Source organism: Aethalodelphis obliquidens, unplaced genomic scaffold, assembly GCF_003676395.1.
Source record: "Aethalodelphis obliquidens isolate GAN/ISIS:26980383/991018 unplaced genomic scaffold, ASM367639v1 scaffold28, whole genome shotgun sequence".
Taxonomy (NCBI): Eukaryota; Metazoa; Chordata; class Mammalia; order Artiodactyla; family Delphinidae; genus Aethalodelphis; species Aethalodelphis obliquidens.
In genome coordinates, this window is record NW_020837972.1 from 1,359,119 (window position 1) to 1,378,245 (window position 19,127).

Below are 19,127 nucleotides of genomic sequence, written 5' to 3' on the forward strand. Positions count from 1 at the left end.
CTCTGCTGAGCCAGTGTGGTGAGGCCAAGGTCGCTGTGAGCAGATGGCCTGGGCTTTATTACATGGGGTGGGTTGCCAGCTTCCCGCCCTCCAGCCCCACCCCACTGCAGGCTACGTGGGCCGCTCCTGGGGCTGGTATGCAGGGCTGGCCTGGCCCCGGCTTGGTGACAGTCTCCTTCTCAGCCTGGCCAAGGCCCGGATGGGGTTCTGGGCACAGGTGGTCGAGTGGGTCACATCCTCTAGGGAGGACTTGCTGGGTCGACTGCAGGGCTGCTGAGGCGGGGAGGCCTGGGGCTGGCCCGGTGGGGTCCTGCCCGCACTGGCCGTCCTGCTGCCAGGTGAGTGCTGCCTGCCCAGGGGCCTGAGGGAGGATCAGACGGCAAGATCCCCTGTGAGCGAGGGGGACCACCCCACCCCCACATGCCCCACCTCTGACAAAGCCTCACTCACCCTGGAGATGCTCTCTGGGCCTGGGCTGGGGGCGCTGCTCTGTGGATTCCCTTGCTGGGAGGGGCCCAGAGCTGGTCCTGTGGGATCAGCTGCAAAGAAAACCAAGCTCAGAAAGGCCCAGGATCCCCTCTGCAGCGAACAGAGAGGGTGTCATAGAGGAGGCGGGAGGGCCTGAACCTGTCGCCATGGCCCCTTCCTCTGAGGGGCAGAGTTTGGAAAGCCTTCCAGGACCTGTCCTTAGCCGTGGTAAGGGTGGGAAGGTTTGCTTTCTCATAAGGCTCCTGGTGCACTTGAAATAAAGGTTCAAAGGGCTAGAGGGGGGATTTGGAGCTAAAGGCACGGTAACATCCTCATGCCTTCCTGAATCGTGGCAGATGGTTCACAAAAGCACAGCTTAAAGCCACCTGAGAGCCCCATGTGCAATGAGCTGGGCTGATGGCAGAGTCCCTGGGGGAAGCTGAAGACCTCTCCTGGGTTGGGGGCCTCTTCCAAGTCCCCAAGGGCCGGCCCCTTTCAGGTGGGGGAGCCATGCTGCCCACCTTGAGGGCCCCCTGCTGGGCCACCTCCCGGATCTTAGACAGCATGGATCGCAGCCGCCTGTTCTCCTCCTGTAGGACCCGGATACGGATGTCGTTGGCCTGCACCTGCCTCTCCATGTCGTCCGTGACGTTGCCAGAGCCTGTGGAGACCCACTTTCTGGCACCCCACCCCATCAGGTCTGCCTCTTGTGCCCAACGAGACAGGACCTCAGAGGGCAGACACGCCAGCCGGTACATGCCTAGGGTCCCCGTGCCTAGGGTCCCCTGCCGGTGGCCCTGCAGGTTGGTGGGGTCAGCATACTGGACCTCCCACCTCATCTTTTTTCTCCTGAGGCCTTGTTCCCCCCCTCCCCCTGCACTCCCTACTCCCCTGCCTGCTGGGAGGTGACCAAAGCCTTGCAGAATTTGAGAGCTGAGGGGGACCTGGAGCTCACCAAAAATTTAGCACATAGGTAAGAAAGTGAAGCTCTTCCAAGGCCACCTGTTTCCGGAGGGCCTGGGAGACAGTGACTCGTTCAAAGCCACAGCCGGCTCTTGGATATGAGTCTCAGGAATTCAGCAAGGATGTTCTTTCCCACTGCTGGGGGGACAGATGCTCCCCCTGACTCTGAACCCAGGCAAGGTGCTGCCTGCTCTGGTTATCAGTTTCCTGGTTTCTCACAAGCGGCTGCTACCTGCCTCGCGGGGCGGTTGACAGGGTGACACAAGGGCCCAGCACTCACAAGTGATGACTTATCATGACAAGCTAGATTGCAGTGGATCATCCCAACAGCTCTGCACGGGGATTCACCCCAGAGCTTCAGGGGACTGGAGGGGTTGGGACGAGAACCCAGGCCGCCGGGCAGTCAGTCTTCCACTGAGATGGGTCCCTAGCACTCCCATGGATACTGGACAGTTGGGGCTGTTTCCCTGGAGCTGGCCCCATGGTGTAGTTTGGGGAGATGCCAGGACAGGGGACATGGAAGCTGAGCAAGGACTGGCCTGTGACGTGGTAAAGAGCACAGGCTACACAGGTAGCCAGACCTGGGTCTGGATTTGGCTGGGTGACCCTGAGCAGTCAGCTCCCCACTGGGCCTCTGTGTCCCCATCCACACAGAGGAGTGGGTAACACGCAGAGCACCTGTGTGTGTGGGGGCTCTGCCACCCTTGCTGTGGACCCATGTCCTGCCCTGATGAGCCCTCAGCTGCCCACCCCCAGCCCCAGCGTGCCCTCTGCACCAACCCCGGGCCCCTACTTTGGATCTGGGCTTCCACAGGCCTGTGCAGGTCCGGAAAGGCCACCAGCAGCCTCTCCCGCTCCCTCAACTCCACGAGCTCACGTTCTCGCTCCGAGATGGTCAGCTGCAGATCCGCTGTTGCCTGCTCCAGGCCTTGCTTCTCTCGCTGCAGGCTCTGCAGCAGCTCCTGGGGCAGGGGAGGCTCAGAGCTGAGGACCGGCTCCCAGCCTGCTGGGGACACCCCATCACCTCCACTCCCCAGGCACGGGGCAGGCCCGCAGGTGCTTAGCTGGCTGCAGGTTCCTCCAGAGAAAGGGAAGTACCGCCCCTGCCCCCTCGCCCTGCCTGCTCACACCTGCTGGGCCCGGAGCTGGCACTGCCCCTGCTCCCTCTCGCTCTGCACATGCTGCAGTTGCTTCTCCACGTGGACCCGCTGGGCCTCGGCCTCAGCCAAACTGCCCCTCAGCTCCTCACGCTCCTGGTCCAGGGTGTCCAGCTGCTGTAGCAGGGCTCGCTGTTTGGCCTGCAGGGACTGAGCCGGGATGGGCAGGAGGGAGGCCATGAGGCCCATGGGGCCAGGCCCAGACACGCAGGACAAAGGAGGCAGCTGTATCCAAGCCCACCCCGTTGTGCTACATCTGTCTGTGCACATGTGTGCAGTAGAAGGGGTGGACGGAAGAAGGGAGCAGACCCCAACCCTGGCAAGGCCAGGACCCCCAAGCTTGGAGACCTCGCCCCCACTTCTTTCCAGTCACAGTCGCCACTCAGGAATTCTCCTTAGGTCTCCAGTGTCTCCCCCCTGTCAGTGGGGAGCCCTTTCTCTCCCCTTCGTTGCAGGAGACCAGGCGCTGACCTCACCTCCTGGTGGCGGACCATGCTATCGACACGGACCTTCTCCTTGTCCAGCTCTGTGCTGGCCCAGCGGATCTGCTGGCTGGCTCCGTCCAGCCGCCCTGCCAGCAGCTGCACCTGCTCTTCCAGCTGCTGCACCTGCCTCTCAGCCTCCGCCCTGTGCTCAGCCTCCTCTTGCAGCTCCTGGGCCTTCGCCTCTGCAGGATTGAGCGGGCGGGGGAGGGGGTAGAGCGGGGGAGCCCTGGGGAGTTCTTGCACTGCCTCTGACCCAGGACAAGACCTGGGAAGGGGGGCAGTGGTCACAGCACATCTCTGGGCCTCAGTGTCCTCAGCCACAAAATGGGGCTCTGAACCCTGCCTGAGGTGGGTTCTGAAAACAGTAGGTACTCTCTGGGTGGGAGGTGGCATCACCCAACAGTGTGGCCTCTCAGACCCAGCTTCCTCTGTGGTTCCCTTTAGCTTTGCCCCCAAAGCTCAGGAGACAGAGAGTGCTGGTCCAGCCACCGAGCACATGGCACACAGTACAGGGCTCCATGGCAGGGCTCCTCACCCACGGCCCGCGTAGACTCCCGCTGCTGCTTCAGCTCCCCCTCCAGGGTGGACACCTTTGTCTTGAGGTCACTTGTTTCTATGGCAGCCGAGAGAGACGCCCTTCAGAGGCTCCCTTGGGCCTGGCTTGCAGCCTTAACGCCCGGTGCACCCCACAGCATGGTGGCAGCCCTAGCCAGGGTGGAGGAGTGCCTGGGCTTGTGGGAGGAGTTCTGGGGAGGTGCCAGGAGGCCTGGGTCCCTGTCCCCTCTGCTTCCTGTCGGCTGGCTGACTCTCTGGGCTTCAGTGTCCTCCATGGGGGTGACTTGCCCAACTCCCTCAGGCCTCACAACTTCAGCAGGAGCTGGCCCACTGTGAGTGCAATAGCTGCATCTCTGCCTGACGGCTTCTACTGAAGCCAAAGAGGGGCCTCAGCTGGCTGGAGCTACCTGGGGGATGAACTTCCCAGGAGTCCCCTTCGATGACCGACAGGAGTGAGTGTATGAATCCGCCGCTCCCTCACCCCTCTCGTGGGACGACTCGGACTTTTACACAGGCTCCTGCGTTCCCCAGTGGGATTAAGCTCCAGTTGCCCACAGTGTAACCGGCTTGATGAGCACACCCCTTTTCCCCTGCCTCCCCTTCCCTGCGTCTGCTGCCCACTCCCAGTCCAGGTTTCTTCCACACCAACTCCCAGCACCCACAGCCCTGTTGCGGGGTCTGCTCCCGGGGGAGCCCATGCTCAGGCTGTGGCAGAGCCTGGCACTGAGGGTCCGGCCTCAGGCACAGACCTGCAAGCAGCTGCCGCCTGTCGCGCTCCCACTGGGCCAGGCGCTGCTCGGCCTCGTCCGCCTGCCGCCGCTGTGCCCCCTGCTCCTGCTGCAGGGCCTGCTCCAGCTCACCCACTTGCTTCCTCAGTCTGTCCTTCTGCCCCTTAGCCTCCTCCAGCTGGGCCCTGAGGGGCCCCATGAGCTGAGTGAGGGCCCCCATGTGCTTGCTGAGGCGTGCCAGGTCTTTGCTCTGCTCGGCCGCCCAGTGGCCCATGGTGGTGGCCGGCAGCGGCCTGAGCCCCATGCTGTCCTGCACCAGATGCTGGAACTGGCCTAAGGATGAGGGCAAGTTCTGGCTCTGACACAGGCTGATGACCATCTTGCCCACCTCCTGCAGGCTGCCCTGGACGCTGGTGCATGCATCACAGGGCACCAGGGCTGTCTCCATGGTCTGGGAGTGGACACTCCTGGTGTTTTCGGCCGTTCTGGCTGGACACTGCAGGGAAACGCTGACAGGGAGTCTGTCCAGCTCTTGGCAGGTCTGGGGCAACCCTGGCATTGGTGAGGTGGGCTTGATGAGCTTGGCGGTCACAAATTCAGGGCTCCTGGCTGGCTCGCCCTTGGCTGTGGGCTTGGAGGTGGGGGTCTCCCCTTGGTTTGCCCTTTTCTGTAGTCAGGAAGAGAAAGGGAAAGCAGGTGAGGGAGATGGGCCCTGGAGGTGACCAGCTCTCTGGGGATTTCTCTGACAGCAGCCACTCCTGATGCTCAGACCTTCAGATGATATCTGATACCAAGGTGAGTGAGAGAGCATGCCTTCTCCTTTCTGCTGCCTCAGCTTACCAAGCCCAGGCTCCATGCTGTTACATGCATGGCACTGGGAGGGTAATACAGTGACAGACACAGCTGCCGGGTACTGGGCCCTTGCTTAGTGGACTTGTCTGCTCTTGTGTTGCTGAAGCCACTGTCAGTTTCAGTTTCCTTCCCATTATGGTGACAGTGGTCCTGCCCACCAGGTGGTTGTGAGGGTTACGGAATAACCCATAACAAATGGGGTCGATACAAACACCATTCCCCAACAATGCCCTGGGAGGTAGGGACTGTTATCACCCCCACTGCACAGATGAACAAACTGAGGTTCAGACTAGGTAGGATTTTTCCAAAGCCCCACAGTGTAAACTGCAGAACCAGATGGCCCACACATGACCCCCAAGGCCTGCATTGTGAACTGCCAGGCTGCATGGGCCTTGAGTGGGGGCTCCGGAGTGGAGCCAGCGACAGATGAGGTGCACATGTGGTGTGTGAGGAGCCTGGGGCAGGTGGACTGATGTGAGGGTGACTGCATTTGGGGAAGCGGGTGGCTGACCCACCTGGGGGGCCACCTGCCGAATGAGCATGACCAGCCTCAGCAGGCTGTTCCAGAAGCGCCGCACCGTGAGCCCCACAGACATGCAGGGCCTGGAAGCCCTGGCGGGGGGCACCGTCTGCTCCACGCTGAGGTTCTCCAAGTAGCTCGCACAGCTCTGAAGCAGCAGCAGGAGCCTGTGGGCAGAGATGGCAAGGTTGGCTGGGGCAGAGCCCAGCACCAGTGTGCCCTCACACCACACGACCGGCAGCCTCCTGCTCTGGGAACCGGCCCGGGCGTCAGGGACTCGGAGCGTCTCAGAATACGCTCTGCCTGACCCAAGAGCCACTTCTTCCAGGAAGCCCTCCCTGAAGGCTAAGCTTGGGGCCCCTTCGGGACCTCCTGGGTGGCAGCACTTCTGCCTGGCTGCTCCCCACTGGACTAGGAGGCTCTGGGAGGCTGGGCCTTGCCTTGGTTGTGTCCAGAGTCCTCAGAAAGTGCTGGGTAAGTGGCTGCCTTCCACCGTGTGGCTCAGAGCCTTCACCTTGCAGAGGACCCAGCTGAGACCCCCAAAGCGGAGGAGGCTGCACACGGCCTCAGGGTGAGTGTGCAGGGCAGTGTGCCCTGCGGTTTCCTGATTCTAGTTGGGGGTGGGGGTTCTCCTGTGGGATGAGCTGCTTCTGCCACAACGGAGACTAGAGTGAGAGAGCCAGGTCCCTATCCTACCCTGAGTCAGGGGCTAATTGTAAGGAAAAGGGGTGTTGGGAAGAGAAGTAGGTATTTGCATGGGAATCAGGCTGTTTTATTTGTTCTTTTTTTTTTTTTTCGGTACGCGGGCCTCTCACTGCTGTGGCCTCTCCCGCTGCGGAGCACAGGCTCCGGACGCGCAGGCTCAGCGGCCATGGCTCACGGGCCCAGCCGCTCCGCGGCATGTGGGATCTTCCCGGACCCGGGCATGAACCCGCATCCCCTGCATCGGCAGGCGGATTCTCAACCACTGCGCCACCAGGGAAGCCCTCAGGCTGTTTTAAAAGAAGAGATACTGTGTTTACAAAACATATGGGCAGATAAGTGACCTCAACTTGTTGCAGGTGCAGGAGGGTCATCCCAAACCAACTGTGCCCTTGGGCAGAGAGGGCCTGGGGGAGGGTTGCTGACCGCTCCAGGCCATACCCCTCTCTAGGCCAAGGTGTTCTCCTCTGTGAATGGGGACAATGAATGAGCAGCACTGGAGGGTGGAGAGTGACCTGGACAGACGGGCCAGGCGAGGGGTGGGAAGGCGGGTCAGCTCCAGCTTTCTAGAAGGCGGATTGTTGATCTGGGCCCTGACGGGCTCGGCCAGCACAGGGACGAGTAGGCGGGGCACTCCTAGCAGAGGGCACAGCAAGGAAGGAAGGTGTGTTCTGGGCTCACACATGTTCAGCCCCCTACAGGGTCCAGGTAGTGCTTTCACACCGTCGGCTCCTCCAGGACTCTGAGTGGTTACCCTGGCTTCTAATTGTCTCCAGGCAGGTCATCCCCAAACTGCTGGGGACCCTGCCTGTCTGGCCCCCGTGACTTCATTAGCATGCAGGGTTTGGAGCACATGGAGCCTGGGCTGTGGTCCCCAGGGAGTGGAGGCTGACAACCATGCTAATGTGAAAGACAGTGTAGAAGTGGTGGGGCTACAGGGGAATCCACTGGCCTCCTTCCCAGCAGGGCCAGGATTTGGAAAAGCACATCCCGTGTCTGGCCCTGTGACACATGGAAGGGACAGGAAAAACAGCCTGGGATGGAAAGTCTGAGCAGCATCTGTAGTGTCCTCGACACACAGAAACCCTAAGGAAGCAGCTGGCGGTGGCTGGAGAAGTAGCCGTCAGAGCTGTGCTGTCACAGAGACCAACAGGGTGGCCAGCAACTCCCTGAAGGTGGACTATAAGACACACGGCACAGGGGCTTCCCTGATGGCGCAGTGGTTGAGAGTCCGCCTGCCAATGCAGGGGACGCGGGTTCGTGCCCCGGTCCGGGAAGATCCCACATGCCGTGGAGCGGCTGGGCCCGTGAGCCGTGGCTGCTGAGCCTGTGCGTCCGGAGCCTCTGCTCCGCAGAGGGAGAGGCCGCAACAGTGAGAGGCCCGCATACTGCAAAAAAAAAAAAAAAAAAAAGAGACACACAGCACAGCGTGACACAGATGAGATCGCTATGAGGGCCCTGAACCAAGCTGGCCCCCGACAGTATTCAGTCAAAGGTGATTGTTGTCATCAATGTCATCACCCCGCCAGAAGCGGATCCTGTGGCTGCTACTGGTTTATGGGGTGGGTGCCAGCATCTTGAGATGACCAGGTTTGGTCCAGGTTCTCACCTGTCGATGACCAGCTCCAGCAGCACAGCGTGGGACAGCTGTGTGAACTCGGGGTCACCTGGCACGTGGTCGTAGTGCTCTAGCAGGGCCACCATGTCCAGGTCACAGGCCATGCGGTCAGGGAACTTCCAGGAGGGGAAGTGCACGGGCCCGGCACGCGAGAACACGTCCACGATGGTGCCCTGAAGGTCGGTGAGGTCCCTGCGCAGGCTGTCCATGCAGGCCTGGCTGCCCAGCAGGTGTGCCATCCTCGTGGCTCCTGGGGTGGACAGAGAGGATCCCCGTTAGCCAGAGCCACGTGGCTGCTGCTGGAGGAAGCTTCTGAAAACCCCAGAAAACCTGCTGAAATCCAACCTCGACCCTGGGGAGAAGTCGGTTCCCTGGCCCCTTTGGGACCTGTTTGTGGGTGACCTCACCAGCCTCCCTCTCATCCACCCTACCCCACGCCCACACTACTGATTTCCTCGGTCCACAAGTCCCTCTGAGGACCTGTGTGTGCCTGGCCCCTGCTGAGTGCTGGGTGGATACAGCTGTGTATGAGGTTGTACTTGCTGTCCTTCCCTCCCTGAGCAAAGCACTGGACCGGCTACTGACAACAAAAAGACAGTTGTAGCTACAGTATGACGGGGAGCACTGGACCACCCCTGGCCACTCTCGTCTCCTGCCTGGACTGCAGCAGCAGTTCCAGCTGGGCCACAGGCCTGCCCACTGGAATCTGATCCACTTCTGCTATGGAGACCTGGGCCAAGCCTATCTGACCACATCACACTGGCCAACAACCCCTCAGGACTCACTTTGGCCCTTGGGAGAAAGGCTACCTCCAGGCACACCCCTCCCCTTGTCCTCTCTCGTCACCTCCCCTCCCCTCCCCTCTCCTCCACTCCACATACCATCAGCTACAAGCAGCAGCTCCTGTGCAGGCACTCGTTTCTGAATCCATGCCCATCTGTCTCTTCCATCTGAGTCATGCTTCCCCCATCCAATTCCCATCACCTGCCTAACTCCTCTCATCCTTCAGGGTTCCCGGACATCACCTCCTCCAGGAAGCCTTCCCTGAGCACCCTCCAGGCTGGCTTAGATACTCCCTCTGGGCTTTCCCCATCTTGGCCCTGATTGCTCTCTGCAGGAACGGCCTCTGCTCTCTAGGACAGGTCCTCACCGCACCTCAGTCACTGTGGTATCCCCAGTATGGCAGCCTGGGGCCTGGCCTATTGCAGATGCTCACTGACAAATGAACGACTAGTAATTGAACGGAGAAAAGAAAAAGAATCCACAAAGAAAATTTAAAATACCTTGACTTTGGGAGGAAAACAAGTCCTGAAGTGTAAGAGAGGAACACCTGAAAATTTGTATGGATAGCTATCCTAATCATTCTAGTGACGGGGGTCCATTATATGTTGATACAGGGGTCCCAGTCCTGCCCCTTTCTGGCTGTGTGGTCATGGGCAAGTCACCACACCCCTCTGAGCTCCAGCTGTCTCACTTGTAAGATGGGGACACCATCCCCCATCAGGCCAGGTGGTATCTGCAAGTAACGTGCTTGGTCCAGGACTTCCCTGGTGGTGCAGTGGTTAAGAATCCACCTGCCAATGCAGGGGACACAGGTTGGTTCCCTGGTCTGGGAAGATCCCACATGCTGCGCAGCAACAAAGCCCGTGTGCCACAACTACTGAGCCTGCACTCTAGAGCCCGTGAGCCACAACTACTGAGCCCTCGTGCCACAACTACTGAAGCCCATGCGCCACAACAAGAGAAGCCACCACAATGAGAAGCCCGCGCACCACAACAAAGAGTAGCCCCTGCTCACCACAACTAGAGAAAGCCCGCAGGCAGCGATGAAGACCCAACACAGCAAAAAACAAAAAAAAATAAAAAAGTGCTCGGTCCAGGGCAAGGCACCAGTAAAAGTTCTGCAGCCATAGTAACTATTATTACTGTGATTACTATTACTAGCAGTAACAACAGCAAAGACCATCCTTGTCTGGAGCTGCTGTCTACCTTCCATATTTCCTTTTCTCCCCTGCGGCCCGCACAGATTGCTTCCCTTCCATCTTTGCCGTGTGTGGACATCTGAAGACAGTGATTTGGATGAACCATCCCTGGCCCTTGACTCAGAAGGTCTGGCCCCTCCCGTGGCTCTTCGCAGGCCTCTGACAGCAGGTGTCAGAGCCAGCAGCCCTGTGGATGCTGAGCCCTGGTCCCTCCCCACCCTGCAGTGGGGGCCCCTTGTCCTTTGTGGTTTTCTCAGCAGCAGAAAGTTCCTTGCACCAAAGCCCCACCCTGCAGTAGGGGCTGCTTGGGCAGGATTTAGGCCCCCAGGAAGTCCAGGCCTGGCAGGGAAACCTCTCTTCCTCCAACCTGTTTCCATCTCCCAACCTTCCTCATTGCAGAAAATGGCACCCTCACTGGAAGCACCTGGGCACTTCCTCGAATCCCTTTCCTTTATCCCCACATCCAGGCACCCAGTGCTGCTAGCTCCACATCCCACCCACTCTGAGAACCCGCCACCTCTGTCCATCAACACTGCTCCACACCCCCCACCTCCCCCAGACCACTGCCCGAGCCTTCCTGAGGGTCGCCCTCTCCCCTCCCCAGCACCCCCTCGCACCTCGGCGTCTCACCCCCGTAGAATATGCTTCCTCCCCATACTCTGTCTAAATAAGATGCCTCCCGCAGATCCCCGGGCTGGTGAGGTCCCCTGTTACACATTCTCAAAGCAGCCTGTGCTTTTCCCTCCCAGTACACACCACAGTGGCATGGAATCATTGAGTCATTATTTGCAGTTGGGAATCTGTCTCCCTGCGAGCACGTAGACCATTTTTTAGTTCACTGCGGTATGACCTGGCCACCTGGGCTGGGACCCGAGGGCCTGCCTGTGCCCACAGGTGCAGGGAAACCCAGAGGTCCCAGGGTGGTTCCTGAGGGCAAGCCAGCCTCTCCGGCCTCCCAGAGGACTGGGCCCTGTCCTCACCTCTGCACAGGTGCCTGTCCGTGGAGCTGGATGTCTGAGTGCCCCCAGCTCTTGGACTTGCCTGCGGGCTTTCGGGCTCAGGGTCAGAAGCTCAGCCAGGTGCCTGGCTTCCCGTGTCCAGCTCTGCAGTCCCTGGGACTGGATGTAGGGAGAGTGAGGGAGTGGGCACTCAGGGAGGGCTTCCTGGGAGTGGGGGGCAGGGAGGAGGCTGTCCCAGAAGAAGGGGGTTGTTTCAGGCTGGAGGATGGGGCGAGGGAAAGGGCAGGTGGGGTTGCCAGCCTTGAGCCTGAGCACCGCTGGCTCTGACTAGAGGACCTACTGTCGGCCACTTTCCAAATCCACCTTCTTTATTTATTTATTTTTATTTTTTGGCTGCACCACGCGGCACGTGGGATCTTAGTTCCCTGACCAGGGATTGAACTCGCACCCCCTGCATTGGAAGCGCAGAGTCCTAACCACTAGACCCCCAGGGAAGTCCCCAAGTCCACCTCCTTTAAACAGATGAGGAAACTGAGGCTTTGGGAAGTTAGGGGGCTAGCCTAAGATCACTCAGGGAGCTGAGACTCTTGAGTCCTACATCTTCAGGCCATACTACTTCAGGCCAGCACTGGACAAAAGAAATATAATGCAAGCCATGTATGGGTTTTAAAATTTTATACTTGCCACATTAAAAAAACTAAAAAGAAAGAGGTAAATTAATTTTAATAACGTATTACTTAACTTAATATACCCAAAATATCTCTTCAATGTTAAATCAATATAAAATATTAAGTCTATTTTTTTGCATTAAGTCTCAAAATCCAATGTCTATTTGACACTTATAGCACATCCCAATTTGGACCAGCCACCATTTTCATATACAGCACCACATGGGCTGGTGGCTATTATATTGGACAGTGCAGGGGTAGGGGGTCAGATCCTGTGTTCATTAAGCAGATGGTGACTGAGTATCTTCTACATGTTGGGCATTGTGTCAGGGATAGGGACAGAGCAGGGCACACAGAGCACTGTCCCCCAGGAAGCACCATCTATGTCTGAGGGTCTCTGCAGGGGGCAAGTCTTGGTGTGTCAGCTCTACAGTTCCACCCACAGGTGGGGTGATGAGTCCCCACAATACACACACACACACACACACACACACACACACACACAGGTCCACTTCCCACATACAAATGTTGCCTCAGTGATGGCCTCTCATAAGATATTGCCACCCATGAGGTGTTATGTCCCCAAAGAATGAGGCAGAAACAAACAGAAAAACCGACTGAAACATTCTGAAACACAACATTGAAAAACATCCGAGGTTACCCTACGTCGTTTCTTCTGAACAGTGGGGATTTGCAGATACAAGCCTGTTTTGAGAAACACGTGTGTGTGTGTGTCAAGTGAAGGAACATTTGACACAGGCTTTCTCTGTAATTCCTGGGTCCTGAGTAGAACCCTCTCCCTGAAGCTGCCAGCCCCGCACTGTTCCTGAAATCACACAAGTGCTGGCACTAATTGAGCCACCACTACCCTGGTGTGGGAGCAGCAGGTAACTCTGCCTCTCCTCAGGCCCCTCAGCCCAAGGTGGACTTTTAACTCGCAGAGAAGTGAAGGAGCCTTTCTTGCACTCCCGTTTAACATTCGAGTCCTTTCCCTCTCTTCTCCCGCTTCTCTCTCGAGACCGCTGGGACCCTACCCCTCAGGTAAAGATTATGCCTCCCTCCTGGCCAGTGCACCCATGGAAACACTTTAGAAACTCTAAAACCATCTAAATGGCAGTGTCAGTCTCTGACTCAGGAGTGCTAATTGCCTGGATCCTTGGGGACACTGAAGGAATCCAGTGAAGACAAAGGAGTAAGTAACTGCACTAATAGAGAAGAATGGGCTGGGTTTGGATTCTCACTCCACCATGTGAACTGAGGATGTGAACCTCTCTGTCCTCACCTGTAAGTAAGTTGCTATATGAAATAAATGATGGAATGCATGTAGTGTTTGGCACATGGTCTGGTTCATGGTACGTGTTCAATAAATCCTAACTATCATTATAATTCAACAATAATAATAAGAATGACATAAACCAGCTATGGTGTGTATGTGAGGAAGAGAGACGGGGAGGAGACTTGGGAGGGCATCTTTTCCTATCCCCCCTCCCCCACCCCCCATTTCACAGGTGAAGAAATTGAAGTCCAGGCCAGGGTTCAGGAGTTGGGAGAGAGGGGAAAGGGAGGAGAGGATCTCAGGAGGTGAAGCGAAAAGGGCGGGATTCGAGGTGTGCTGCGGTGCGGGAAAGTGGTCCGCAGGGACCAACCTGCGGGCGTGAGGGGTGGAGCCTAAAGAGGAAGCCTTGATTTGAGTTGGTCTACGGGGTTTGAGGGGGGGACTATGAAAGCCAGGGGTGGAACTGGAAAAGGCAGGCCCGTGGGAAAAGGGACCCGTGGGAATTAGGGATTGAGATTTGGGAAGGGGGTCTGAAAGAGGTGGGCCTGAAAGCAAAAGAGGGGGCTGGGGGAATAGGGAGGCGGGGCTTTGGCCAAAGTGGGAGGCCAATGGGAGAGAGCGGGGGCCTTGGAAGGCGGGGGTCGGAGAGAGAGAGGAATCTTCTGGTGGAGTAAAGGGTAGGGGGGCCGGGGCCGTGGGGTGCGTGCGAGGGCGTCGGCGGGAGATGTAAAACGTCTCACCAGTCTCCGGCGTCGCAGCCTCAGCCACTGTGTCTGGTCGGCTCATGAAACTGCCCCTAGGCGCGCCTGCCACTCCTGGGATCCCCGGCAAAACGCATCCCGGCTCCCCGACCGCTGCCACGGCAACGGCGTCTATCGAGAGGGAGGGGCGGGAATTTACGTCACGGAGAAGGGGCGGCCCCGGAAGTGCGTCAGCCTCGCCCCCCTCGACGACGACTCGCTCGGCCGCCGCCATCTTGCGAGCTTGTTGTACTGTTGGAGCGGGGAAGCCGCTTTGACGCCACACCGTTCACCTATACAGAGGCGGACTGGCAGCCCTGAGCATCGCAGTCATGCCGGCCGGACCCGTGCAGGCGGTGCCCCCGCCGCCGCCCGCGGCCACCGAGCCCAAACAGGTACCACGACCCCCGCACCTCGACCTGGGCCTTCCCCTCGGGCGCGGGCCCTCTTTACTGGTGCAGGAAGAAACGGCGATTTGCGAGGGCTTGGAGGGACTCCAGGTCCCAGGAGGCAGCGCGCTTCCCGCCTACCTTCTGGTAGCGAAGCAAGCTTGTTAGAACAGGAGTTCTCAAAGTGTGGTCCGCGGACCGGCTAGCATCACCTGGGAGTTTATTAGAAATTCTGAGTTTCCACCCTAGACCTTTTAAATCAGAATCTGCATTTTAACAGGCTCCCAAGGTGATTCATTAAAATTTGAGAAGCACTGATCCAGCGCATCCACCGGTCTTCTGTGTTAATTGGGCCCACCGGCCCCCAGTTTTTGCCCAGGAGTCCCTAATTTCCCAGCCTGCACGGTGCATCTTGGAACGTTAATTCTCAGCATCTGTGTAGTGCTTACTCTAAGCCAGACACTGTGCCAGGCTCTGACGGAATGAATGAAGCGCAGTTCCTGCTTTATTTAGGGAGCTCACACACTAGTGGGGAGACAGATATAAGTGAATACTCAATAAATGTTTATTGCCTCGGTTACCATAAATGATACAGTTTCAGCCAGCCCTTCAAAAGATCTCAGTCAGCTAAGGAGGAAAGACGTGGGTCAGTAATTGCAGTGTGATATAAGTATCAAGTACAAAGGAGACAGGAATTCTAATCAACATTGCTTTGGTGGGATATAGGGGAGATTAAGGTAGGTGAAGCCCACCGGCGTGAAAGGTAAATTGCGTTTAGAAGAATGAATCAGTAGTTCACCAGATAGGTGATTGGGAAGGGAAATACCATTCTTTATTCATTTAGAAAAACTTTATTGAGCACATCCTGTATGCTGACCACTGCAAATACCTATGTATCCCTGGCATTTTCCCAGTATCTTGGGGAAAAATAACCAAGGTAATACCAGATAAGTGCCAAGATACCAAGGTGGGAATCAGATGGTGCCTCTTGTCAAGAGTAAAGAAGGTTAAAGCATAGGGTTGGGAAAGTGGTGGTTAAGAGGTGTATTTCTGGGGATTTGAAGTTTTCGTAGCAGGCTATTGGGAGAAAAGGAAGGGATGTAAGCCGGATAGTGACATATTTGTGTTTCAGAAATTCAGGTAAACAGTGATGGGGAGAATTGCTAGGAGGACAGGTTAGTCATGTTATTCAAAAGATGTTGAGAGCCTGGCCTAGATTGTGGCTGGGGCATGGGACAGAGGGGATTGGCAAGCTCAGATCACAAAAGGGCTGTGGTGCAGGCTCTCCCTCCAAAGTGATGCATTCGAATCCTGGTTCTGCCATTGGGCCAGTTAAGGTCTCCATTCCTCAGTTTGTCCATCTGTAAAATGACAAGACAATAATATAATAATAAGAGTACTTAATCTCTTAGAGCTCTGTAAGGGTTATAGATCTAATGTGCTTAAAGTGCTTAGGAAAGTATATGGAACCTACTCTATGTTTGATAAATGTTCTTATCATTGAATGTGTAGGCTGAGGAAGGGAGAAGAGACTCACGTTTCTGCCCGGGATGACTGGAGGCATGGTTGGCCGTTCATGAGGAAAGCGGTTAGAGATGAAAGTGCCCAGAACTGCTGGATCTAAAGCTTTGTGGCACATAAGAGTGATGTGGGACGTTGACGGGGGTAGAATGGTTCAGCCTATAGGTGCTAGGGGAAGTGGAGGACGTTTTGTAAGTGCCTGACTGAGGACAGTGTGTATAGTGTGAAGAGAACCAAGAACAGAATTTTGGGGACCCCCTAACACTATAGGGCAGGAGGTGAAACAGGAGCCAGGAGAGAAACTTGGATGGAATGGTGAGCAAGAAGGAAATACAGGTGAGAACGGGACCTGGGAGTTGAGAGTTTTGTGAAGGAGCGGTCACTGGTCACACGGCCAGATAACTGATGTAGCTGGCTGTAGGCCGTCATTTTTGACTTTGGCATGAGCACTTGAAATGAAGGGGGATCAAATGGGAGCTGAGCAAGTGGGAACGGCAAGGCTGAGAGAACTCAGGCTGTTTAGCTACCAGAGGAAGGCGGGGAGAAGGCAGTAGCAGAAAGGAGCATGAGGACAGAGGAGAAACTTTGTTTCTCCAAAATGAGAGACTTGAACCTTTGTTTACTAAGGGGAAGAAGCTGGTGAGGAAAGAATATTGGAATTTATGGGGCAGTTAATGTTGAGTATTCCAGTGGAGTTTCACGAAACATTTGAACATTAAGTGACGGTTTAGACTACGGAATGGATGCAGAGGGAAAGGGCATTCAAGGCAGAAGAAGTGGCCAGCAAGGAGTTTCCCATTTCTTTACTCAGCAGACAATTCTTACATATCCCGTATCAGGCACATCCAAGGGTGGGGATACAGGCATGGCCTTCTGGATTCGGGAATGTGGTTTCTCAGAACGTGGTTAGATTTCCCCCCTCCATCTGAATCACATGGACACTTGGTAAAAATGCAGATTCCCAGTGTCACAGAGATGCTCTAGCTGGAAGGGAGCCAGAGAGGCTGCTCTTTTCATTGGTTCCCTGGGGAAGTCCCATGCAAGCACAGAGCAGTTGAGAGAGTGGCTCTTCTGGAGCAGAGGTTCCTGACTCAAGGAAAGTCTCGATGAATTGGGCGGGAGAGCCTGTATTCTCAATAATATCCTAGAGGAGTTTAATGGTGGGCATCTGGCACCAAGCCAGGAACTTTAAGACCTTCCTTTTCCTGTTTTCACAGCCCACAGAAGAGGAAGCATCTTCAAAGGAGGATTCTACCCCTTCCAAGCCAGTGGTGGGTATTATTTACCCTCCTCCAGAGGTCAGGAATATCGTTGACAAGACTGCCAGCTTCGTGGCCAGGTAACATAGCTACTCCTGCTTGTGTGGGTCACGGGTAGATTTTAGCATCAAGAGCTCCTGAATTTGCACAAGGGTAACACTTGGGTTTTTAGAGTGGTATTGTTGGCTTAGGCCTGTCAGTTTATCTAAAACCACAGCATGGTGTGAGGTAGGCAGTGGGCAGGACTGGCATCGCTAACATGGTATGGTGGTGGCAGAGTACAAGGCACACCCAGCTCCAGAGTCACCAAGAACCTGTGCTTCCAAACCGAGCCTGAGGAAATACGTGGAACGCTGCTTTGTCATGGATAATGTGTGTCTGTATCTGAGCTGCAGGCCTTAGGAAGACAAAAGGGAGTTGATGATTCTCATCGTGCAAGGACTGCATTTCCTTTGACCCATCTGCAAAACAGAATAAAATAACACCTAGAATTGTTGTGAGGCAGGGGTGAGGGGACTGAGTGCAGTTCGGGTACATCATGTAGCTGTTACCTCAGATGGCATGAAAATCCGCTTGATTTACTCTTGTTCCTCCCCATTACACTTCCTCAGATGGAATCTTCTTGATGGCCACTTGACTCCAAAGGTCAACCATCCCCTAGTTTAGGGCATTTCAAGTATTCCTTTGGCAGCCAGCAGGCCGCATCCAGCCTACAGATCTTTTTGTTCATTCTCAACAATATATAATTTTTTAACTTTTGAATTAGTTGTCACTGTTTAAAAATGAGATTGCACAGTAAATCTGGATTTCTGGCTTCTCTTGATGAATTGGACGGCTCCTTGCGTGGAAGCAGTAGCTGGCCTTGAGCAGACTGCTGCCCTCAGTCAGGGCATATGCTCTCCAGGGAGCCACACCTTGACCCTGAGGCAGCATCCCCATCACGATACATCATTTAACAGATGGGTCCTTCCTTTCTCAACCTCTTTTTAAAATGAAACATAGAAAGAGGTTACTCTGGTTGATGTCTTTCACTGTGTCAGACTACATGCGGGTGAACCTTTCACATTTCAACAGCTTTGACCAACCTGGATATTGGGTTAAAACAGCTCTGTGCTTGATTGAACATTATTAGGCCATGTCAGATTTAGGGCAGCAGGTGTTGTGTTTATAAGTTTAATATTTCATAGCAACGCTTATTCTTCCCCTTGTCCCCTGATTTTTTTTTTTTTAATTAATTTACTTTTGGCTGCATTGGGTCTTCGTTGCTGCGTGCAGGCTTTCTCTAGTTGCGGCGAGCAGGGGCTACTCTTTGTTGCGGTGCACGGGCTTCTCATTGTGGTGGCTTCTCTTGTGGCAGAGCACGGGCTCTAGGCATGTGGGCTTCAGCAGTTGTGGCACATGGGCTCAGTAGTTGTGGCTCGAGGACTCTAGAGCACAGGCTCAGTATTTGTGGTGTGTGGGCTTAGGTGCTCCGCAATATGTGGAATCTTCCCAGACTGGGGCTCAAACCTGTGTCCCCTGCATTGGCGGGCGGATTCTTAACCACTGCGCCACCAGGGAAGTCCACCTCCTGATATGTTTTCCTATTTAAAACAATAAATAGGAAAAGAGTGTAAGAGGAAGAATCACCACAGTCTCACGACCAGAATAGCTTCTACTAGCTGTTTTCACTTTTTCCTGTTTCCTTCTGGCCCTTGGCATCCTTTTTTAGATTCTTGTAATACTAGTAGAGATACTTTCATATCCTGCTTTTTCCATTTGCACTGTGTTGTGAGCATTTTCCTGTGTTGCTCCATGGTCTCCTGGTGCTGCGTGGTCCTCTCTGGAAAGGATGCACCATGTTAAGGTGATGGGCCTTCCTTGACTTGGCTGACTCCTCTGTATTTTCCTTTGAAGTTGTTTCCAACATTTCAGTTTGGCAAATGAAGCTATGGGGAAGTCTCTGAGCATTTTCTTTCCCTTTTAGATTGTTTTCCTAGAAGAAAATTCTGTGTGGCACATTACTGGCTAAAAGAGCATTTTTAAATATTTCTTATTTTGCCAAGTAGCTTTCCAATAATTTTGTGCCAGCCCCAAAAATAAGAATATCTCCAACTTCCCTTAATAATAAATCTATATGTCCACATCTCTAGATCTATTTTTGACTATGATGATTGCCTTATAGGCATTTCTGAAATCTGTGGACTTGCTTTTGTTTATGTTGCCGTGAAGGGACAGAGCAGCATCTCACTCTGGGTTAAAAGCAGACATGCAGGACCCTCTGCTTTACTTCTGTTGGGTTCACA

General features: G+C 55.3%; 2 protein-coding genes across 2 annotated transcripts in view; one reads left to right on the forward strand and one right to left on the reverse strand.

Annotated features, from left to right (window-relative positions):
• CCDC157 (coiled-coil domain containing 157) lies at positions 1 to 13,937 on the reverse strand. The gene is made up of 11 exons (XM_027124319.1): positions 13,674 to 13,937; positions 8,040 to 8,298; positions 5,724 to 5,895; positions 4,378 to 5,023; positions 3,609 to 3,686; positions 3,065 to 3,255; positions 2,562 to 2,738; positions 2,225 to 2,393; positions 990 to 1,129; positions 451 to 539; positions 1 to 361 (listed from the first exon to the last, which is right to left on the reverse strand). Exons 1-11 carry the CDS (start codon positions 13,906 to 13,908, stop codon positions 112 to 114), a joined length of 2,406 nt encoding a protein of 801 aa, XP_026980120.1. The 5' UTR covers positions 13,909 to 13,937; the 3' UTR covers positions 1 to 111.
• The window catches only part of SF3A1 (splicing factor 3a subunit 1), a 20,005-nt gene continuing 14,771 nt past the window's right edge, over positions 13,894 to 19,127 (forward strand). Inside the window, exons 1-2 of the mRNA XM_027124320.1 lie at positions 13,894 to 14,068; positions 16,801 to 16,922. Coding sequence (XP_026980121.1) covers positions 14,006 to 14,068; positions 16,801 to 16,922 — 185 coding nt within the window. The 5' untranslated portion in view covers positions 13,894 to 14,005. The remainder of the gene's footprint in view (positions 14,069 to 16,800; positions 16,923 to 19,127) is intronic.